Here is a 23,841-nt window from a genome sequence, read left to right as displayed (position 1 = left end):
TGCAGCGTGCCAGATGTGTGCTGGCTTCTGCTGGAACATGTGGTTGAAATGTTAGCGGAGGAAATATTTGCTGAGTCAACTTTTCTTTAAAGCTGAAAAACCCCAAAAGGTCTGTTTTGTTCTGAAAGTGCCTCCATGTCCTGTGCTGAGCTGTATGTTTCTGTATGGCAGTGCTTTTCTTGTGCTCCCTAGGAAGCCCATTCCTAAAGAAGAAAATCTCTGAAAACAGGAATGATCAGATAGGATCTGAGAATTTCTCTTGGGTTTAAAGGGTCCAAAATAAATTTCTAATAGTAAAACTTAGGTGACTTTTGCTCTTTGAGCTGAAGCTGCCATCTGTTTTCCAGCAGCTCCGAGTCCTCTGCAGCCAGACCAAGTACTATGATAGTTGATCTGAGTGAGCATCCCTTCAGCAGTCGAAAAGCTGTGCTGCTCAGCACATTTCTGGGCTGTTTTGGGGCAAAGCGATGACAAGCCAATACCATTCTTTTCTTATAAAGCATGTGGTCCCCTTTGGGACTTGGCTGTGCTCAGGCAGAGCTCGGGGCAGGCTGTAACCCTGATGTGGCAGGAGCTTCAAAGGCACAGCGACTCCATAGTCATGGCTGTAGGCACTTCTTTGTCTGTACAGTGGGTCCTGGACAACTGAGAGCTGGCACCAACCAGAGGGTTGTCAAGTTCGGCATCCTTCAAAGATGTCCTCTGATGTCTTAATTGATCTGGAATGAGACCGTCTCTAAAGGCATATGGGCAGATATTTAAACTGCAGCAAGCACCTGTATTTAGTTGCATGCTGGGTGATGAATGCTTTTGCCGATGGGAGTGTGTTTTCTCCCAGTTTGCTAAAGCCTTCTTGCTCAAGAGAAGTGGGTGGATGGCACCACGCATCTCTGTGTTGCTCAGATGGATAGGTCTCACCTTGTTTGACCAAAACCTGGTCCATGTTGCATCCAAGCAGATATGTATATGTGTCCTAGGAGGGCAGGCTGCTTTTTCTCCAAAGGCCACGGAGCCCAGGGGGAATGGAGAGAAGAAGGTAGGAAACGAGTGGGAAGAGAAGAGCCTGGCTTTGGGGCGGCGGGCAAGAACGCAAGGGCCAGTCTGGCTGTAAGCAATAAGGCACTTAAAAGTGAGGCCTGGTTACAGGTATTTACTAGGGGAACTCTACACTAATATTTTTCTTCCCTTCATTGCAATTCATCTGCTATTTGAGCTTCAAAGATCAAAGCTGTCTTCCAGCAAGCACACGTGGACTTAAGTAAATAGCTGGACCTACACCTCTCTCCAGTGAATAAACACTCTTTCCTCTCTGAACATTTTCAAGCGTAGCTCTCAGGCCTGGAATGCAAAATATTTCACATTAGCAGTGGGTGTTTCCACTGCTTTCGATATTTGGGAGCTTGGAACAAATGCTTATTTAGCAGCAGACAGACTTGGGTACAAATGTGCTCTTTGTGAAGGCAGTTGCTGCTGTGGTGTTTGCAGGGAAATTCCCCTGAGATCGGAGGACGTGCGATTGTTTGTCCAGACCCCAAGGAAACAGGTCTCATTCTCCTAACATGAGTGGTGGTCTCATAGGCTGGGACAGGCAGCTCTTTGGAGGCCTGGAGGGCAGCGAGGCTGACAAGATGCTTGGCAGATGCACAGAAACATTTTCCTTTATGAGGATTGAAGTTGCGCAGGCTGTTAATATTGGGTTTAGGGGGGTTTGCAAAAGCTGTGAACTAGCACAGTGGGTTTTGCTGTGTAAGTGAAAGAGGCAGCTGTACCAGTTCACCTCCCCAGGCCCCCAGGTGAACGCCTTTGGCTGGTCATGCTGGAGGTGGGAGAAGGGCAAATGTAGTGTCTTTTAACCTTTATAAGAAATCAACTGTGTCTTGGGGGAGAGGGGAAAGGGAGATGAAGAAATGGCAATTTGACAACATGTTGGTTCTTGGGCATCAGTGTGCGTTTCAGTGTGGCAGAGGTGCCATGCTGGGTGGCCTCTTTCCATGTCCTGCCCTTTGCCTGGAGGATGTTGGGATGTGGCATCCAAGAGCTGTTTGTAAATGCCTTTAGTCTGTTAGAAAAGCAGATGCTATATTACGCAGTGGGGTTAAAGGGCTGTGCTGTGAACGTAGCATACCTTCTCTGCCAGCTTGCCTGGAAGAAGCAATCCCACTACTGAGCATGGAAGGATTTGTTCTCTGAGGGACACCTGACAGGGAACAGATAGGGATGCTGCAGGTTTTCAGGCTTTTCATGCAGCCGCCTGCTAGAGCAGGGGCTGGTCCCTGGGCTTTGTCATGGTTGAAGCTCTGCACGTGGTTCGTGTCTCGTTCCTGATGTCCTTGTGAGCTTTCAGCAGTCCAGATACGTTGTGCATCTCTTGCCTTTTAGGGAGGGTGTTCAGAGGGAGTGCGAGTAAGGTGGGAGACCCTGGGGTCTTTTAGAAGCTGTTTGCTCACTTCCTCATGCCAAAGCTATTGAACCCCAGCATAAGAAAGCAAGCACGCAGCTTTTTGATTCTGGAGGATGTGGCCTGGGCAGGGTCCTCCTGCACTTCCACCTCCTCCATCCTATCCGACCCTGTCAGGATCTGCTGTGCTGGTTGTGTTGATGAGGTGTCAGCTCTCAGTTTGTCTCTCCTCTTCCTTGACTGTTGCTGGGGCATCTGGTCCAGGGGCTGCTTTCCTGCATTGCTGTTGGGTGCTATGCAGGGGAGCAGTGTCCCACCACCTCTCAAGTCACACGGTGCCAACAAGTCCACCTTGCTTTGTAATGGGAGCTGTTGCGATTGCTGTTTGGTTTAGACCAGACAGCTGGTGTCCCTAAACAAAAAAGGGCCGGACTGAAGGATCATCATCAGGAAGACCATCTCCTGTTTCACTCTTCCTGTGCCTTCTGAACATATCACTGTGCAGGCAGCGGGAAGGAAGAGAGGCTTTCAAGGCCTGTCTTTATATGGATGTAGGTTGGTTTGGGAACTAGACCAGAGCGCTCAGAAGCTTTGCAGGATGCTCACGAGTGTCTGCAGTCTCAAGGAGTGGAACAGTTGTCTTGGGTTTCTTCTGGGTATTCTCCTCGATGGGAGATGGGCACAGGCTCCTTGTAGTGAAGCTGCTGTGAGTTCTTGAGGTTGGGGGCACATTCAGTGCGTTAAACAGCTGCAGCTCTCCAGGTCCAGGCTGTGTGTCTGTGGGTCTGGGTGCTGCTTGAATTCAGGTTGAAGAGAGTCCCATCCAAAGGTTTGTCCAATGTTTCCTCTTGCCTCTGCCTGCTTTGGCATGTTGCAGCACAGTGAGGATGAACCCGTGTCACCCCGTCAAGGCAGGGACTCCATTTCGGGTCATTCCTTTGTTCTGGGGAAATACTTGGCAGCAAGTGCTGTTCTCCTGTGTTTACCTGTGTCTCCTTTTAATCTGTGCAGCCCCTGCCGAGTAGCTGTGGAAGATCTTCAAGCCAAACACAAGTGGTCTTTGTTTCAAAGCATCAATTTGTGTTGGCAGCCAGGTCTGCAGTGCATGTGCTTTTCATTGACTGCTGCCTCAGCTCCGTTCCTCACTCTTGCCAGCTTTTTTTAAAATTTAATACAAAAATGTTTTTCCTGAGCTTAAAAGGCTGAGCCATACAGTACTTCTAGTCTTAATTTAAGCCTTGCCTTTTTAGGGGAAGCAATCTCTGTCTGTGCACAGAACAGACTGCTTTCCTCTCCTCTGAGAGGTAGCTAATACGTGCTGTCTGATCAGCAAAGAGAGAGGCAAGGAGGACTTCAGAGTGGTTTGCAAGCTTCTGAAAGCCTGGTCTGTGTGCCTGGGATGAGGAGTTTTGGTGTGCTGGCCCAGCTCAGATCATTTCCAAGCCTGCTTGTCTTAGAGCACTATGGGAAGGTTGATGGGGTAGGTGCTTTTGTTGATACTCTTTGCAAACTGTTACTGCCTGGGGCTGCTCCTTTGATTTGGTCAGCTTTCAAAAATCCATCCTCTGTTCTCTGATTTTTGACCCTCTGAAGTTGTTCTGCAAGGACTTCTCTTGAAAATGCATTTTAATCAAAAATACTAGGTGACATCAAGGTGGGTCCCAAGTCACTACATTCCTGTTGATAGTGAACAGATGGATGCTGAGGTTTCCAGGTGCCCCAGAGAGCAGAAATGAAAACTAGCCAGATCCAACCACAGGAGAATTCAGACTGGGACTTGCCAGGGTGGAACATCGCAATGATGAGTACTCATTAATTCCCTGTCCCCTTGCACAGCAGGTGCACGCAAATTGTGTGTCTGCAGAGGAGGCATGGCTGTTTTGAACTGATGATTCCTCGTGTGAGATGGAGCTTGCCGGTGGGATACCAATGTCCTGTCTTCTCCTTGTCAAATTAAGCTCCGATTTGAATGGAGCAGGCAGGAAGTTTGACATTTGTGGACTGGGGTGTGCAGTGGGCCCCTGAGTGTGTGTGAATTGAATCCCCCACCAGGTCAGATGGTCTGGACCTCTGCGAGGTTGGGCTATCTTGGATCGGTGTTCAATACTGTGCAGGATGGTGAATGAGGAAAACCGATACGAGCAGACTCCTATCTGGAAAGTGGGGTGACACATTTGATTTTGGTGGAAAGCAAGACTTTGCTGGAAAGCAAGATGTTGCAAATTGAGAGAAAGCAATGACACAACGTTGCTGCCTGTGCTGGGAGCTGGTGCAGGAAGGGACTGGGGTTTGAGTGAGTATTAGGAGTCTACTTGTATTTCAGCTGCTGGTTCCTAGATGACTTCTGTCCTGGAGGGTAGGAGTGTCTGTGAGCACTTTGCACTCAGACCTCAGTGCTAATGACAGATACTTGTTTTCAGGGTAGCTCTAAGGTGACAGGCTTTATAACTTTTCCGCTCCTGGGATGCTGTTGTGAAATGAGGTTTGTCCCAGCATCAGGATTTTACGCCTGGGTGCAGCTCGGGCCGCCCTGAAAAGCAGCCAAGACGGCACCCTACTGCTGTCGATATGGGCATGCCGGCAAGTTGATTCTGTCCTCCATCACCCCAAGCCAGAGAGCTCTGTCCCCAGAGCCATGGCACAGGGAGGCCAAGCCCTGTTCTGGCTGCAGATGTGCCTCTGGGCAGCTCTGTGCAGGGTTGTCCTTGCTGTAGAATATGATGCTGGCACAAGATAGGCATGGTATTGCTTAAGACCAGCTATAAATGCTCTCCTCATTACGGTTGCTCGTTGGCCTGTCTAGGAGCACAAAGGAAGCCTTTGATTCCAAAACATACAGTGACTCTCCAAATGGTTGAAGGCAGGACAAGCTGTGGCTTGCAAGTGCCTTTACTGCTCTCCACACAGTGTGCTTTGGTGTGTGCCCTGGCTCTGCTGGGGAGGCATATCACTTGCGTGGCATGGAGCTGCTCCATGGTGCTGGCTCTGATGAAGTCGCTGGCAGTGTCTGTGTCAGTGGGAAGCTTTCATTGTTTTTGTCTTTCCCAACAAAGCCAGGATCAGAGAAGACAGAACCAGACAGTCTTGTAGGGTGCCACTCAGGGCAGTGCATCCAGCTCTCCCAGACCATCTGTGGGAGCATAGATGGGTTTGTGCTGCTGAGGATGAGTCGTTCAGTTGCCTCTGCAGCTGCCCTGAAGAGGGGCCAACACTGAAAGTCTCCTCCAGCAGTTGAAGAATGGTGCAAATTTTGTCTGACCAAAGAAAACAGAGCTTCCTGTGAGTTACTTGGCTTTCTTCTTTTATCCTATCCCTTCATACTGCTTGCTGTGAACACGGGGAGCCTGGGAGACATCTGAGAGCACTGGCAGGTGTTACAGGAGTGGCCGGTTCCTGGGCTGAGCCTCCTTCTGTAGCAGTGAGATGGCTGGATGTCAGCTGATGGTCTTGAGATCACCCTTGCCTCCAGCTGGGTTTGAAGAGGTGTTTATCCGCCATATTCTAAGCAAAAGCTGAGCTACGAAGGCAACACATGTCATTTTTCTCTGCTGCGTTAGCTCCTGATGGCTCTCCCTGCATGTTGTGTGTTCTTTCAGCTTTCAGATGCATAAGTGGAGGAGCTGCTTGCTGGGGCCTCACCTGGCACAGCAGCATTGACCCTTCTGCCCAAGTCCTGCCTCTGTCTTGCTGCCTTGTTGCTTTGGCCCAGGTGCAGCTGTTCCTTTTCCAGTTGTGCCTCCTGTCTCCCTTCTTTGTTCCTCTTCTGTGTCCAGAACCCCCTATGGTATGCCCCACATCCCCTTCTCTGACTTTACTGTTGCTTGACTTCTCTCCAATGTCTGGCTGTGAGCACTGCTGTTTTGCCAGGTATGGCTGTGGCTTCCTTATCCCAGCTTGAGATTGCTCTTGTCTCCTTGAGACAGGCCTCCAGTTCACAACAAGTGGTGAGAAATCAGAGGAGAACTGGGGCAGGGCTGATGAGGTGTTCAGGTGGTTCTTAGAAATCAGAGACTTTTCTGATAAGAATGCTTCCACTCAGCTAAGGAAAGCTCTCAAAACCATATGGCCTGAAGCAGAAACCATTAATCTGAATGGTTAATATTTTCGCAAGGAAATAAGCACCCAGGAAACAAGAGTGTCGTGATGGGCGTCCTTCAATGTCACACTGTGTTCCTGTGGTCTTGCTGGGATTTGGCCCTGCCTCTTGCTGGCTGGAGATGCTCTCCTCCGTGGCTCCTGTGCAGACAAAGATGTGCTATGGGTTTGATGGAACAACCATTTTCCTTGGGTTGCCGAGTGGCCACAGTGAGCAGTCAGGCACCTGCAGATATTTCAGCACAACTTCTTCCTCTCCAGGACCTGGTTGTTGAGTGTCTGTTGCCACTGTTTCTGTGCTTTCTTGGCATTTGGTTGCTGAGGATGTCCTGGTGCTCTTCCCACTGGTGGATTAGTGACTGCCCAATAAGAATTATTCGTTCTCCAGATACATTGGGAATGAGCTGTCCTGCCACTATGGAGAAAAGCAGTTGTTTTTCAAGGAGATTAGGTTAGTATTAATTTCTGTTTCTGCGAGTCTGTTATACCCAAGCTTTTCCTTAATTTGTTGCTGGAGCTTTGCATCAGATCTGTCTGTAGCAAGCGTTCTGCCTAGTTATTGATTTGTAAAAGTATTCCAGAAAGTGCCCTGTTTGCACATTCTTCCCACTCAGTGACTTTTCTCTATTTTTAGCTGGGAGGAAATGTAGCAATGTCTGATAGAGAAGCTACCTTCTAATTAATATTGCATGAGAAGAGCAAATATTAGCTTCTCTGTCTACTTTCCTATTCTTGTGGCTTTTAATATAGATTCATAAATGGCTCTAATGAAAATAAACAAGTAACTGTGTCTTTCTGTGCCCTCTTTGCTTTCAGAGGTGATACTGCAGGTCAGCCTTCCCGGTGATGTTTCCCTCAGGAGGCAGGTTCTGGGCTGTAACTGGACAGCAGTGCTGCCCTACACAACCGTAAATGGTGATTGTGAAATGGGCTGGTCTTCAACTTCCCAGCAATGAAGAGGAGGAGCTGGATGAAATCTGCAGACCTGTAGAGCGTAGTTGGAGACAGATATGGGGAGTTGTGGATGGTGCTTTGTAGTCAGAAGGAAGGCAGTGCCACATAGACTGAAAATGGATGTGCAGTGCACAGCAGGCTGTATGAACTATTGTCCCTGAAACACTCATGAGGGGTGACACAGAAATGGTACAAACCCAGAGAGAAACCCTGGGTAACCAGTCCCTCTGCAAGTTTCAGATGCAGGCAGAGGTCAAAACCCAGCAGTGTAGAGCCCATATAAATAGGAAAGGCACCAGTGCAGTTAGTGGAGTGAGGCTTGTCTCCTCAATATCTTTTGGTAGCTCCACTTGTCTCTGGCACTGCTGGATGCATGGGGTGATTTTTAGCTTGCAGCATCATGGTGGCTTCTAGGAAAAGCTGGTGTATTGTCAGGAGCGCCTTTCCTGGGAGTTTCTTCCCTTCCTATGGGAGGGGAGAAAACAGGTCAAACCTGCAGTAAGCCAAGTAGTGAAGCAGGATGCTCCAGAGACTCCCTCACCTCGAGCTGGACCCACGGCGTAGCCTTGCTCTGTGGGGAGTACGGCTGCAGGGTTGCCCCCGATGTAGTGCTGTATGTGGCATCACGCAGCCTCTGTGCCATCCCCTTGCTCCTGGGAAGGCAGAGTGGCTGGCTGCATTCTTGTGGGTGAGCCGTGCAGGGGTGCACAACTGAATCCCTGCAGCAGTTGCCACAGCATGGGTGTCACTTTCAAGACTATGGCACTGGATGAAGCATTTCTTCCATGAGCTATAAACTGTGTGGAGAGCTTGGCCAGCTGGGATCTTTCTGGATTCGTGGCAAATCCAGCTGAGTCTCTACAGGCAGATAACTAAGGGAAACTTAGCTGTAAATATGCTGCCGTGACCTGGAGAGAGATTTAAAATATTTATCCCAGAGCAGGGCTTGGGAGATAAATAAGCTCCCTCTCTGCTTCCTTGCATGCAAGGCTCAGGAGTGCAGCTGTCCCTTTGTCCCCTGCTCTGAGTCCTCCTTGGGGCTGGAGGGTTGCTTATCTGTGAGCTTGAAGTCCCTGTAGATATGTAAATATATAGCTGTTGGCAAAATGGAGAGGGGGCACCAAGGGTACTTGTGCTGGTGTAGATGTGAGTTCTTGTCTGCACCCTCTCTCCCCCTGTCACCCCCCCGCCCCCCCAAGCTGCTGTCCTTACTCTGTTGCTCTCAGGGCGTTTGTGGAACTTGCTGGTGAGCCATGTCTGGCTTGGGGTCTGCTGGATAAGGTTGTAACCCTCCTACCTGGCCCCCTCAGAGAGCAAGATCTGCAAGACGTCCTGACCAAGCGTGTCTGAGAGCCAGTGCAGGTTTGGGTGGTACTGGGGAGGTTTTCCTCCTTCCAGTGGGTTTGGTGGCAGCATGCAGAGAAGCAGCTCGCTCAAGCAGCGTCAGTGCCAAATCTGCTTCATTCTCCAGCAGTCCTGAGAGAGCAAGGAGGGCTCGCTGGCAGGAGTGCACCGTGCCCAGTGCAGCCTTGGCTTGGGTGCTGACCCGATGGCCTCACTGCCTGGAGAGGAGCTGGCTCTGAGCAGCCGCCTTGTCTCCTCTGATGGTGTGTTGATGAAGCAGCTGGCTTTGCTTGGAGGCCTCCTGTGCGTGCTGCTTCTCTTAGTACTGCTTCCCTTGCCTTGGCCTCCTCCTCCCCCCTCCCTCCGCCCGCCCCCTCTTTTGTCTCTGCTGCCTGAGTTTCCATTCTCAGGCCTGGCTGGGGCTCCTGTTTGCTGAAGGGAAGCGCCAGGCAGCCTTATGGAGCTTGTTCTGGTTTTTCCCATCATCTCCTGGAACGGCATTTTAGCTGGAACAGGAAAAACGTGAAGCTCTGGCCAGGCACTCCCTACACACACACAGCACTGTTGTGGAAGAATCCCTCTTGGCTGGGCTTGGGATGTCAGGAGCAACGTCAGCCTTCAGTCCTCAGCCTGAGTGAAGGGGCGTGAGGATGTAGTGGCAAGCGCTTGTGTGATACCTGGAGATGCTGGCCCCAGCTACCATGGGACGAGTTTTCAGCCACATGGACCTTGTGAGTGAAGCAAGGCGGCCTCATTGCCACGCGGCCTCCAGCCCAGTGGCAATGAGTGCTGAGCCCTGAGCAAGCTATGTCGCAGCTCTTCCCCTCTGGCTGCAGCTACTTGGCTGTTCAGCACCGCCTGGACTCTCCTCTACTGCCTGAGGGGTTTTGCTTGGTAAAGACTGTTGCATTCTCACATGTACCTTATTTAAATTGTGGGGGAAGCATCATCCTTCGAGGCCACTGCACAGGGAGCACACAGCTCACCCTGGCTCCCCTTGGTGCCTGACTGCCATGTTTCCTTTCATGGGAGAAAAGTCCAATACCTTTGCTGTGCCAGCCAGAGAGCTCGGCCTCCAGATCAGCGGCGTCTCCAGCCTGCCGTACACTGCCAGTAGCACATGTCAGCTATAAATCAGTGTTTCTGAGGAAGTTAGGGAATTGCTCGAGGGCTCTGAGCACGGCTGGGAGAGTCGGTTGGCAGGACTGGTGGGTGCAGCGAGCTTGTCACTGGTGCTGAGTCACCCTTGAAACATTTGTGTTTCTCACTGGGGCTTAGCAATGCAGCTGGCAGTGTCTACTTGGGGAGGCTTTGGTGTTTGGGCAGGAGAAGCTGTGGTCTGGCTGCTAACTCTGCCCTATCCCCCCTCCCAGCTGCACCACCCCAGCCCTGTGCTCATGGCTTGGGCTGGTTTTCCAGGGTGGAGGCTCAGGAGGGTACCTGGGTTTCTGTTAGGGGCCTGCGACCACCCGGTTGCCTCAGCGGCCCAGCAGAATGGCATCCGTTCCCTTGGACCAGGCGCATCCCCCCGAGAGATGCCCGTGTCTCCTCTTGCAGCGGATGCCAGGAGCACAGGTGCAGCCCCGCTGCGGAGCATGGCTCAGAGCGGTGTCAACCTGCTCCCAGGACAGGCTGGGGCCTCCTGCTGAGCCAAGGCCAGTTGTTCTGGTTCAGCAGCCCTAGCTGTTGCAGGGAGCCAAGGAGTTTGGCTACCACTGGGACTTCCCTGGCTTGCTCCAGCTTTCCCCTCTTTGAAGAAGGTGCTGAGATGTCAGGAGAGATTGTGGGGCAAAGGCACAACTAGCAGTTCAGCCCAGGTACGTCCTCCATACCCTAAAGACCGATAGCCTTGGAGACAAACTGCACAGCATGGTGGTTCTCACACCACCCCAAGTAAGCCTGCAGTGGGGTATTGGTTGGCAGCAGCCCTGCTCTGCTTAGGAATGAGGAGGAACCTCCCATAATGTTCCTGTCGCTCTGTGGCTGCAGAGTAGCACCCTTGTTGCTGTTCTTGCTCATTGCCTGAGCAGCCGCTAGCTTGTCCAGTGGGAAATGCCCTGAACCTCGCTTCCCGCCACCGCCCTGTCATGTTGCTTTGGGGTGGCTCCTCTCTTATCCTGCTGCCTGGCTCTGAGCACACAGGAAAGAAGGGTCTCTGCTTGTTGCTGGTGTAAGGATGAAGGTAGAGAGAGCTGTGGAGGGTAGTGGCTGCAGAGCTCCTATAGCAGAGTTATGAAACTGAGCTTGGGATGGTCTTGGAGGAAGCAAGCCTGAGGGGTCTGTGGCTGGGGAGGGGGCTGGGATTCACGGGACCTGTGCTGTGCTGGGGAAGCAGGATGAGCAGCATGAGGAGCAGAGGTGGGGAAGCCCCAAACTTGCTTGAACGGAGTGGGTGAGTGAGGTCAGTGCCAGGGTAGCCTGGCTATCCTGGCATGTGCCGGCAGCCATCAGGAGTCTGCAGCTGGCTACCTGGGCTCACTGTCCTTGTGCTGAGCCTTTTCCTCAGTTATACTGGTCTTTTCTGTGAGGCACATGTGTGAGCAGTCCCTGCCTGCTTTGGGACTGGGGCTGTGTGCAATGGAGGCTGCAGGCACCTCCCCGCTGTGTGCGGCAGCGAGCTCTTCCCATGGCCAGCTGCACCCCAGCGTGTTACTGTGAGCACTGCCTCAGCGTTTGCTCCAGCAATTGATTTGCAGTATTCAAACCCCAGAGGCTTTGTTCTGGTTTCTTGCGATAATTGCTCAGAAACTGGGTTTAGCTGTTCCCAAGTATGGGATCCTGGGCCTGAAAGGGTGGGGCAGGGAGGGTTGCTAACCATGGGGGAGAAAATCCCCCACGGCTTGCAGCCTCTCTGAGCAGTTCTGGGGAGGCTAATGGGAATTGTGCTAAGTGGTTGTGGCTTTTCTTTTTTTAATTCTAAAGCTTGGTTTGAAGGGCAGAGTTGGCTTCTCAATGGTTGCTTGGAGCCTGTGTTTAGAAGCACCCCTCCATGCAGAGGGCAGCGGAGAGAGGTGCTGTGGGGCTCCAGGGGTGAGCTCAGGCTGTGGTCCTATTGCAGAGCAATTGTCACTCGCTGGTAGGCCAGCAGCCAAGATGTTTCCAGACAAGGGCTTGCATCTACCGTACGTCATAGGGTGTCCTGGTGAGGTCCTTGAGGGCAGCCAGGATGTGGACAGATGTAATCTTGCATTGACACACAGGGATGGAGGTGAGGAAATTGTGGACCAGCTCTGCAGTTTACATTTGGGACCCAAGTGAAACAGCAAAGTACTGTGAGATGAGCACATGTCCCTAGCTGTTACAGGATGGGGATGCCTCTGTGCCTGCTTTCATCGTGGGTTACTTCTCTGGGTCAGTAAATCCCACCTGGAAGGCTGCATATCTGGGTGCTTTGCAATTGAAACTTTATTCGTGGATGCAAGTGGCTGTGCTACAGGCTGATTCGATGTGGCCCTCCACTGAGCATGTGGAGGAGAACTAGATGCATGGCCTGCATGGTGGTGTGATAACTGGCATGAAGCAGTGGCGTGCAGGCATCGCGTCTCCTGCAAGTCTGGAGCAAACCGCCACAAAAGGGAGAGGCTCGGTGGTCGTCTGAGCAAACCCATGCTCTCAGAGCAGGGCTGTTGGATCCAGGTGTGTGGTACAACTGTGGGGGCAAGTAGTTTTCCCAAGTCCCTCATCGTCTTGATCCACCCCAGTACGACCGTGCTGTGTTTACCCCAGACCTGGAGCTCCTGGGTGCTGGTGCAGTTCCTCCTGGCTCATGAAGCCAAAGCTGCTCTAGCTGAGTATTTCTTGGAAATGCTGTTTTGTACCCATCCAGTTGTGCTGGGCACTCAAATAGGAATGATTTTTTTCTGGGCGCAGAGTGAGGTTTTGTTTTTACTTTAACTGGAATGGGAAACGTAGTTTTAAAAGGTTTCTATGATGGGTACCCAAAGACTTTCCAGATGTTGGGCTTGATCAGACCAAGCCTGCCGTGTTCAGAGCTCCTTGCCTGCATCAAACCATTTCCATCTGGCCTGGTGGGAGAGTGGTTTATTGCAACTCTACCCGTCCGAGAGGCTTTCTCAACTGGAACCTCTTGCACAGAGGAACATGCTGGCTGGAAATCATTTGGAGATGCAAATCTCTCTGGGTGTTTGGCTTGGCTGCTGTTTCCACAGTATCTGCTAAGCAGTGGAATAGGCTGTGTGTGGAGCTGGTGTTCTCTGAGCAGTTGCTTTATGTGGCTATAGGGACTGACCCGCAAGGCAGGGGGATTGCTTGTGTTATTAAGCATTCATGATTTTTCTTGCCTGATTCTACAGCTTCAGCTGGTGCAAATGAGCCTGCTGGCTCTGTGTTTGTGACCAGGAGGGGAGGAAAAGCTGACCCATGTGTTGTTCCTAGTCCTGGCATGCCAAAAATCTGCTTTTATAGGAGCATGTTCATAATGAACTGTGCCAGGAAACACATGGCTTGCTTGAGCAATGAATGGGAGGTCTGTATGGGGCCCTGTGCTCACCAAGAGCCTCGCGAGGACAAAGAGCAGATGCTGGCGTGCATTACTTGCTCTGCGGCAGCCTTCATCCTCTGGGCTGCAGCGGATGGGGAGCAGGAGGTGAGATCAAGGTACTAAGTGCTTGGCTGGTCCAGTGACGGCAGAGAGGGCAGGATGAGAAGCCAGGCGAGTGGTTTTACTGCGTGCTGCTTTTTGTGGCTCCCCTGGCCTGGGGAGGACTGGCTTGCTGCTCCGCAGACGTGGCTGTTTGCAGCGGAGGCTGGGTTGGAAGGAGCCTGGGCACTGCAGGCAAGCAAAGAAGTGCAGTTGATGGCTTGGGATGATGATTGTGGATGGGGAAGAGAGAGAAAAGGAGAGATAGGTGGAGTCCACTGGGGCCCAGATGTCATAGGGACAATGAGGCTGTGCATGCTGTGCCTGGCTACAGCAGGAAGGAAAGGCTGTCAGGTGAGAGTTGGAATCCTGAGCATCAGCAGCGCGTCAGGGTCTGGAACGTTGCTGTTGCTCTGTTGCAGGAGCTGCTGTCGAGCATGCATGGGCTAAGCTGCTGGTAAGTAGTGCGCACCCAGCACATGAGGAGTTAAACCTGCCTGCAGTGAGTGGAGCCTTGCTCTCACAGGGGGTTCAGAGCTTCCTCTGGACCAGCAAGCTTGGGATGCTCCAGCCCAGTGATTTGATTGCCTAGCCTTCAGAAGCAAGCTGGGGCTTGAACCCAGCCTGCTGCTCTTTGATCCAAGAGTGGGTAAAAGCAAAGCACCAGCATTGGAGCCATTCCCAAGGACTTGGCAACAGAAAGAATTGCTGCCTGCAGACAGTGATGCTTTTAAAGACAAGACCTGTTTGAAAATGCTTCCTGGGAATGTTATTGAAACCTGTGAGAGTCCAGGACCCCAAACCCTAACATGATCCCCGCTGTGCCTTTTGTGGCCTTGGGATGGAGCACAGGCCATGGTCTTTTCTGAAAATATGCCCATGGTTGCCTTTGACACCAGACTTCTGCTTGGCTCAGTGTCTTTCCCAGAGAACATGGCAATAAATCAGTCCCATGTTTGGGACTGTCTGTGTCCATCCTATGGTGAGCTCTTCTGGGACATGGGACCTGAGTGTGAGCTTGTCAGTCCCTTCTGCTGAGGTTTGATCCTCTTCCTTCAAGGGCTGCCTTTCTTGTGGCCCTTAGCTCTGCCCCTGGGCTTGCAGGAAGCCAGGTGGTCGTTGTAGCTGTGGCCTAGGTTGTTAGTTTTGCTTGGGGTTAGCAGCAGCTAAGTATGCTGCTGAGGGATGCAGTGGCAGCTTCAAAGCAATGCTCTGCCTGTGTCTTCCTTGTTTTGTTACAGGTCTGTGGACCTGGGAGCAAGTGCTGCAGAGTGATACAAGTCCAGCATGTGTTAGGTCATCCAAACCTTCCCTTTCTCCTATTGATTCTTCATCAAAGAGGAATAGCCTGTGTTGCTGCTGGCTTGATTGCAGAGGCTTTGCTTCCTCAGTGGTCTGAGCAATGCCAGCGGCAGAAGCATAAAGGTCATATGTGAATATGACAGGGCGGTGATACATCAGCAATGGATTCCCAGGTGGCAAAAAGCTATCGCTGCCAACTTGCTCTGCTTAGCTGACACATCCAGAGTTGGTTGTTAGATAGAAAGTGGTGAAATTGCCTCCTAATCCTGCTCTTTAAGTCTGAGGCTGAAGAGCTGCAGCCTGGGGATGGACTTGGGCTACTCCCACTGCCCACCTCAAGTTAATGGTGTGGGCTAGGGCATCTCTGGCCAAGTCACCCTCCTCTCTCCCAGCTGTATCCCCAGCCTTCTCTGCAGGAAGGTGCACTGTGTGGTTGCTTCCCCAGGTGAGCAGCTGTTCTCTTTGACCCCTAGGGCCCTGCAGGTTTGGGGAGCCAGGGAGAGCAGGCTCCCCACCTGTGTGCTGCAGCAGTGCCTTCCTAGGGAACATGGCATCTTTGCTAATTAAAGAACACGGACAGTGTGTTACCAAGCTCTCTGTCTGATTAGGTGCTGAGCTGATGGTGTAAATCCAGCTCTCACCTCAGGGCTGAGACTTGCAAGCCAGTTGTGCATCCCCAAGGAGAGCTGCCCTGCTCTGGCATGGGAGCATTTGAGGTCCTCTTTGCTTTGAGAGGCTGGAACAGATGCTGGCCAGCTGTGTCCTCTGCCAGAAGAACTCCTTGGGGGATCTGGCTGTGCCAGTTGTTGCAGCTAGCTTCTTCAGTTGCATCCTGGTACCTGTGGGTCTTTTTTTATTTGTGTATTGTAAGCCAGCTGTCCCCCTCCACAGCTGGGAGAGATCAGAGGCCTCCTGCTGGCTGGGGAGAAGAGAAGAAGGATGGTTCCCCTTCGGAGAAGAAGGATGCAGTTTGGGTGCTCTGGGCTTTGCTGTCCGGCACTGCAGATGAGTTGCAGCTCCTCTAATCTGCTGTTCCAGATACAGAGCATTAAAGGAGCTGGCTTGCACATCCGGCTAAGCTGATCCAGAGTGAACTTTTGCTGAAGTGCCCCTAGAAGAGTCTGCAGAATAATGCTCCTGGGGCCTGGCTGGAAAGTGGGGCTGGACTACAAGCTGCAGAAGCCCTGCAGTGCCAGACTTGCTTTCCAAACCAGGAAACCTTAAACTTGCATAAAGCCCTCTCCCAAATCCTATTCCCATGCTTTTAATTCCTTTTTTGGTTGCAGGCAGCTTTGGGATTACTCATAGCCTTGCATCAGCTGTGGTGTCTCAAGAGGTTGGTAACCTAGGCTCTTTTGGGTACAAAGTGAAATGGATCCTTTCCTTTTCCCTTTCTGTCCTCTGTCCAGAGCTCTTTTAGCTCGGTGAGGAGGTGCCCAGGAGCTGGGCACTGGACATGCCTGGGAGTGGGCGGCTTGGGGTTGAAGGGAGCATGGATCTCCCATGGAGCTGGGGATGTGGTATGTTTCCAGTTCTACTGGCACCGCAGCCATGGCAAATACCTGCCGAGATCTGTGCCAGCTTTCCTTCCTCCACAACTGCCACGTGGTGCAAGCGCCCTGGGCAGGCAGGGGGCTGCCATGCTGTGGAACACGGCGCCACCAGCCAACTTGCCTGTTGCTTCCCCAGCATGGCTGTAGGTGAGTGAGATGACTGCGGAGACATCAGGGATCGGGGGCTGTGCAGCAGCTGAAGGCCTTGTGGTTGAGGCTGCATTCCCAAGCGATGTCGTTAGGCAGGGAGACAATGATTTTTGGATTGCTTCAAGATGTAGGTGACTTGGCCTGTCAGGCAGGGCAGAAGATGTGCTGTCTGGTCTCCCCAGCTTGCACAGTTGCTCTGCAGCACCCAGATGGGGTTGGGCTACTGGAGTGTCCCCAGGCGAGTGCTTGTGTGTGACTGGCACTGATGCGTTAAGCAACAGATGGAAAACCTGGCTTGGTTTGAAGCCTGGCTTGCTGCCCCATGCCCTTGCAGCCTGAAAGATGAGCATGAAGGTTTGGGCTTGCTGCCATGGCAGGGACTCACCAGGCAGTATCCATGGTGCTCTCAGTCCTCTACGGTGCAGAAAGTGGGCTGGGTGCTTTCACTGCCAGGCCTGGCCAGGCTGCGCCAGGGCGACAGACCCTCTCCTTGGCTGCAGCCCTAAATATAGCCTTAGAGATGGCTGATCCCCCAGGGTCACGTCCTGCCACCCCATGGATTTTCTGGCTGTGTCTCCATGATTACAAAGCCCAGCACCCCACAAGGGTCTGCAGTCAATGAGGTTCGTTGCCTGTTGCCTGGCTATCTCCACAGCACCCGGTGGGAGGACAGTGAACAGCACTGAGACACATAGCTGGGCAGTTTGCTGCCACCTCCTTCCCCAGGAGGCCTACGATGTCTCTGTACCCGGGATGTACCAAGCCTGGTGCTGCCCAGGTGGGAACTGTCATGTGGGGTCTCCCAGAACTTCAGCCCCAGTTTCCCAGTGCTAGCCCCAGCTCTGCCGTGGCTCCCTCAGATCCTTACTACTCTTTTGGTGCATTTTACAGCTCTGGCTGATGAAAATAGCAACACTGATGTGTCTCATTTTTCTAGCTCTGGAGAACAGCCCCAAACCAAGGCCAATCCCAGGCTGTGCTGCACTCTGCTGCCAAATCGCCACAGTAATGTGGCAGCACTCAAAGGGGTTGGCTACCATGGGGCTGGGTCTCCTTTGCTGGAGTGGTGGAGAGCCCTTTGCTCCCTGGCAAGTTTATAGGATTGAAAACTCATTCTGCAGAGCTTCAGACAGCAGTGAGTAACTTCACAGGGTTGCTCACAAAGTCTGTCCTGGATGTGGCTTTGCTGGTTTTATTTGTCACCCTGAAATGCTCTACACATGCTCAGCCCACTGTGGCCTTCAGAGGAGGCTGGAAGAGCCAAGTCCTGGGGACATCCCTAAGCCCAAAAAGTGAATTGAGGTACACTTGATAGAAATTCAGACTGGAATTGCAGGTGTTAGTGTGAGTGTGTTTTCCTGGGAAGCTGCTATTTGCCTCCTTAAACAAATAAAATTATTTTTGAGCAGGGAGATACCTCAGTGTGAAGGATGCTGTGTTCCTGCGTTCAGATCTTTGCTGTAAGTATGCTCTCAGAGCCTCCACTTCTCTCTGTCCTTGTGTGTCCTGCTGGTGTCTGTCCCCTCTCTGCAGAGGATTTGCTCTGTGGTGTGTGAGAATGATACCCTGGGGGACCTGTAGGTACCAGTGCAACTTCCCTACACAAATCACTTAACCTTTATCTGTTACCTCAACGGGAGGGTTTTGCATTTCAATTCAATATCCTTTGGGAACAACACCACTGGGTGTTTTCGTGTGCTGCATTTCAAATGTGTTTATCTAATCTGGCTAAAGCTTTCCTGAAAAGCTTTCTGTAGCCACAGTTGAAATGGTTTTAGGCCAGAAACATGTGTTGAGGGTTTCTTTTTCTCCCAGCCAAGGGTGGCTTGTGTCACATACATATGCAGAGAGCAGGTGTTTGTTTGGCAGTGCACGAATCTGGGACTGCTGCTGGCCCAGCTGTGTTACTAGGGAAGAGCTCTGCACTGGTTTGGCCTAGCTAAGCTGATTTTCAGCAAACTTGGTGTTGCTGGGTATTTTTTAGGGTGACTCTCACTAAAGGAAGAGAAAGAGTCATTTTACTTCTTTCACAGCTCCTAGCAATGCGGCCCAGCCCAGATTAGCTCATGAAACCACAACAGAAACGTGCTGTTGTGAAGGTGTCCAGTCAGACTGAGCAGGGGTCACCTTTACTCTCGACCAAATTCTGCAAGAGCTTCTCATCTGCCAGCTTAGGCAGTTCTGGCAGCCCCCAATGGCTAAGCCACGTGTGACCATGGCTCTGCCACACAGTGGTGCTGGGAGGTCCTCTAGCTGGATGAGTGGAACAAGCAGAAGCATTTGTTCTTCATTCAGTACTGGTGGTGATGTCTGCTGGCTTTATACAGGTTTTACCCAAACTCTGGCATAATGGCATCCCACACAGACAGCCCTCTGCTTGGACAGCTTTCTTGAGCCACTGCCCAAAAGCCCAGATGAAGTGGAGGGGGTGGAGGGAATGCATAAACCCTGCGGACTGCAAGCCATTGCCTGGACCAGGGCTGTACAACTTTTATGGGTAAGTGCAGCACTTCCCATCTCTGAACACTGGACCCTGGTTCTCTGGATTTAGAGTACTGTGACAAGCTGTGTCCAGCTCTGGGCTTCTGATGTCTTCCACCCCAAAATGTCTGGACCACATCTAGCTGGTACCTGTCTTTCCTTGCAGCCCAAATCTGATACATGGCTGGGACAATGGTTTCTGGCATGTGTAGCCAGTGCACCCATGGCACCTTGGATGCTATTGTCAAAAAAACCCACAAGTTTGTGGCTCTTACTGCTTTAATACTCATTTATCCCAGTTTGTTTTGGCACTTGTGGTCATGAGATACTCATCACAGGGATCTCGCTTGAGCCGAAATGGTTGTGTCCATTTCCCTAGTATGGAAGATAAAGACATAAATAGATACTCCTGTTTCACTGGGGAGCTGGATCCCAGTGTTCCCTGACACCTTGTAAAATCCCTGCTTTCCGTGTGGAGCTTGTGCCAAGCCTTCGTTATGTCTCCTGTCCACAGAGCCATGTCCTCCTGCCTGGACGTGGGGGATGCTGAGGCAGAAGGATGCATGTGATGAGGCGGCTGAAGCTCTCAGCTGACCAGTGCTGAGTGAAATGGAATGGTGCTGGCAGTGATGGAGTGAAAGCAGTTGTGCTGCTGTTTATTGTTATACTACTAATGCTGACAATTAATGCTAGAAGCACACCTAACTTAAAATATCATGTCTTAATACCCTGATGGCCTACAACTTCAGAGGAAGGTGCCTCATCACTACCTCCAGCACTAGCATGACTAGTAGAGTGGAAGGTTTTGGGATGCTGAGACCCCCAGAGGAAAACTGATCCCTCTCCTTCATGAGCTCTCCTAACACACGCTGCCGCCTTGCATGTGTTTTGTACCATACAGGTACGGTTTGATGGACATGCGCCTTGGTGCCCTGGAGCATATCTGTGGAAAAGGACAGACCCAGCTCCTGTAGGTTCAAACCTGAGTGGATTTGACTGTCCTGTTCCCCTCTGCTCCTGTCTGTCTGTCCCAGCAGCCTGTTTTGGCATGAGCTCAGGTCCTGATACTCCAGAGCTGTTGTGCTATTAAGCACATAGCTGTGTTTGTGTGGGGTCAGGTGGTTGTTACCCTGATGAGTGCTCTTGGTGAGGCAGATTGGATGTGCAGGGAACTAGATGTGTGTACCGATGTAAGAACGCATGTTCCCACACATTGTCTCACCTTGGGGCGTGTGTTCATCTTGTGCTCATGAGACAACTGTCATAGACTGATGAATAGTTCCTGCCTTTTGGGGAGGTGCATGGTAGCTGATGATGGAAACTTCACTGGACATGCTGACCCTTGGAGCACAGCATGCTGATGGGGCTTAGCTCAATACGAGACTCAGGAGATAGGATTTTGGGCACTGTCTGCAGCTGTCATTCAGGCCACAGGGATCAGTCTGTGGCTACTCCTGGTGGCCTAAATGCTGTGAGTGCAGTTGACAAGGGATGTCTACCCAGGAGCTGTGAGACTTAACCTGGCTGGGGACGGTCCCCGGGGATGTTGCCTGCACACCAAGGTCAATGGCACAATTGCGTGTTGAAGGTAGAAAGCCAGGCTGCAATGAGGTCCACGTCCTAGACCCTGCAGCGTGTCATTGTGCACGGCTCTTCCTGTGACCTCCCAGTTCCTTGCTGCCCCCTTCCTGGTGGCTTCTTTGGGGTGACTGAAAATGAAAATTGAGCCCACAGTCCCATCTTGCAAAGGCTGCAGGCAGGAGAGACCTCTGGGCTCTGGACTACTGTTGACTTTGCCTCAGTGTCTTTGGGAAGAGGCTTCTGTGGTTTTTGCAATGGAAGGACTTTGTTGCTTCCTCTGTCTGGACTAGGAGGAAGGGGTATTAGCAGACATACCAGTCACAGGCTGAAGTGCCCTGGCCCCTGGCTGACATGTGCTTGGAGCTGGGAGACTGGAGCCTTACCAGCAGTGCTGGATGAGTGCCTGTGTCTATGCCTTGCTGTCGCTATGAGCAGGAGAGCTCAGGCTAGCTGTGCTGGAAGTGAGTGGCTGGCACTGGGGTGCCCATGAATGGCTGCAGGCGGTAGAGGCTTTGCTTGCACTTGCACACGAGGCAGGCTCCAAAGGCTTTCCCGCATGGAAAGGGCTCTTGAGGCTTTCTGGAATGTGGTGATCTAGGTGCCCCCTCAAAACATCCCCTTCAGAATCCTTAGCTTTGGGTGACTGAGATGTCCTGTCAAATTGTGTCCCTTTACCAGGCTTTTATACAAACACCAGACATGAGAATGTGGCTGAGCCTCTAAAGAGGAACTGACTGCCCTTCAGCTGGGCTTGGAGTCTCTTCATGTAACTCATCCAGGCAACCACTTTCTGAAGCCATTTTCCTTGCAGTGGTGGGAATGCACAATTTTGACCACTTTCTTGTTTGCCTTCATGAGAGATTGCTTCTAAGATGCTTAAAATTTGCCTGGCTTGGCCTCTTTCACTGCAGAGCACGGTGCTGGGAATGGAGTCCAACAGCAAACGGCATGTGTTGAATTGCCTTTTGTCCGCTTTCCTTTCTGCGGCCAGCTGGTAACCGGAGCAGAGCGCCTGCATGGCTGGCTGCGGCCAGGCAGCAACCAGATTTAGGAATATGCTAGCATGGTCCCTCAGCAGCCACGTCAGGCAATGCCTAGGGAAGTGCTGGTCCCTGGGACCCTGAGCTCTTGGGTGGGGGTTAGTGCGTGGAGGAGGATTCTTCAGCTTTTCCACCACGGCAGAGAGATGCTTCCAGCCCTCCAGAGCCACCCCGCGGCTGCTATCAGACCCTGGGGTCAACCATTGCAATTTCTTGTTTCCGCTCCTGCTTGCAAGTGGGCTGAGTCCCCAGCATAAGCTTGTGATGTCACTGCTGCAGCCCCTTGTGCTGTGCTCCAGCAGCTGCTGTGTTTATTCCCATGGGCAGTCCTTGTTCCAGACCAGTTTTTTGTCAGGCAATTTCTGAGGATGTGGAGGTGCGATGGAGACGTGATTGCAAGGAGAGAAGCTTTGAGGAAAGCCTAGAAACAGTCTGTGGATGTTTCTCATCTGGGGCAATCTTGATGCATGTCTGGGACTTAGGACATGTCCCAGAAAACAGGACAAGAGGAGTTCAGAGAAACATCTGACCTGCCCAGGAAGCTGCTTGCTCTCCAGTGTTTTGGTGACTGACTTCCTGGCTTGTGCACTGCGAGACACCTCTCTGTTCAGGCTGGAAGTGGCACTCAGCAGTGGGTCACAGGAGCTCTCTCCTAACACCCTGGCCCCTGGGAGCAGAGGGCTCTACTTGGCTTGTGGCAAGCTCAGGCATCCCTGTCCCGGTGATTGCTGGGGAGATAGCCTTAAAGTGGCTGTGATGGAATCTGAGCACAGATCTGTGTAAACTCTCCCATGGGGGATTGTTTTTGACAGATGTGCTTTGGGTTATGTTTCTCCTAACACAGCGGTTTCAGCTTTCTGGAGACTCTTGAGAAGAGCACATGCTTACCTACTCCTTTCTCACTATCCCCATGCTCTAAATGTGCCCTCCGTTTTCTATCTTGCAGCTGTGGGGACTCAGGCAATGATTCTTTTCACCAAGGAGCCGTACTCCCAGGACGCCCTGCATGGCCGCAGTGCCATCCTCCGCTGTGAGGTGGAGGACCCAGCGGGTGTGGAGTTTGAATGGCTGCAGAATGGGCTCCCCGTTCAGGACACAGAGCAGCGCTTCAAGGAAGGCAGCAACCTCCAGTTTGCTTCTGTCGATCGGCACCGGGATGCCGGGGACTTCCAGTGTGTAGCGAGGAACTTGCTCACTGGGGAGGAGGCCCGCACAGCCAATGCATCTTTCAATATCAAGTGTGAGTGTGGGGCGAGGGCAGCCGGGCACATGCCACAGCCTGGTGCTGCGCACTGTGGGCAGGGAAAAGCGCTCTCTTGGGAGGGCCTGACACTGGAAACAGCTTTACCAAGCTGCCTGCTAATGCATGTGGGGGTGGTGGTCAGACAGGGGTCAGACGGCACGAACTGTACAAGTAGGATTCCTCTCCAGCTACCGTGTCCTTCATGCCTGCTAGGCCATTTGTATCTTCTGATATCCCCAAGGCTGTCAGAGATGCTTTCTCCTGACACCTTCCTCATTTGTATATATGAAACAGGGATGTTACTGCACCAGGTGTGTCCTGAGCACTGCAGATCCTTTCAGATCCCCTCTTATCCCTCAGAGAACAGCTGCACAGGGCAAAGTGGGACATTTGCAGGGTGGGTGTCCTTTTACTCCATGCTGGCTTGAGGGCTTATGTGTCTCTGAGCATGCTTGTGTCCTTGCTGCCTGCTCTGGTTACTGAGTTGGCATCCACCTGGGCTCTGTAGGCTTGGAGAGCCAGCTGTGTTGATATTCTTTGATCCCACAGGGATTGAGACAGGCAGTGTGGTGCTGAAGCAGCCGGCCAGTGTAGCTGAGATCCAGCCCTCCTCCACAGTGGTGCTGCGGTGTCACATCGACGGCCACCCGCGGTAAGGGTTGCCTCCCGAGGAGTGGACCCTGCCAGGGGTCCCCCTGCACCTTTGCTGCGTGCTCTTCCCCTCTCTCTCTCTGTCTCTCTCCTCTCTCCTGTGAGGATTCAGTAGAGTCTAGGGAAGGCAAAAGGCAGGATTGAGCCTGTGACTGAGCACCGGGGGAGAAGGCAAATAGCTTCCTCAGAGCCGCGTAGCAAGGAGCACAGTAAGGATGGGCTGACACAGTCAGGTTGCTGAGCTGCTTGGTGTGCTGCAGTCACTCTCCGTTGCTTTCCAGTCATGTCCCGTCCACTTGGCTGCATGTCTCATGGCTTCGTGTCTGTGTCGGGGCCAGCAGTGGGGATGGAGAGCCAGGGAAATGGGCCATCTCTGGGCTGTCTCCTCTGCACACGTGCTCTCTGGGGAGCCCTGCTGGCTGCACCTGCTCACCCTCTCACCCCTGTCT

The 23,841-nt window shown here is 52.2% G+C and overlaps 1 protein-coding gene across 3 annotated transcripts in view; it reads left to right on the top strand.

Annotated features, from left to right (window-relative positions):
• Positions 1 to 23,841, top strand: part of PTK7 (protein tyrosine kinase 7 (inactive)) — a 39,187-nt gene that overhangs the window by 2,075 nt on the left and 13,271 nt on the right. The window contains exons 1-3 of one of the 3 annotated variants that reach the window (XM_074864097.1): positions 18,785 to 18,893; positions 22,445 to 22,738; positions 23,291 to 23,393. In XM_074864097.1, coding sequence (XP_074720198.1) covers positions 18,890 to 18,893; positions 22,445 to 22,738; positions 23,291 to 23,393 — 401 coding nt within the window. In that variant the 5' untranslated portion in view covers positions 18,785 to 18,889. Of the gene's footprint in view, positions 1 to 18,784; positions 18,894 to 22,444; positions 22,739 to 23,290; positions 23,394 to 23,841 lie in introns of those variants that run through there. The other 2 variants (XM_074864096.1, XM_074864098.1) reach the window with 2 other exon arrangements.

Source organism: Strix uralensis, chromosome 3 (assembly GCF_047716275.1).
Source record: "Strix uralensis isolate ZFMK-TIS-50842 chromosome 3, bStrUra1, whole genome shotgun sequence".
NCBI lineage: Eukaryota > Metazoa > Chordata > Aves > Strigiformes > Strigidae > Strix > Strix uralensis.
Note: the sequence above shows the minus strand (reverse complement) of the source record. Positions and strands in the feature narration are given on the sequence as shown.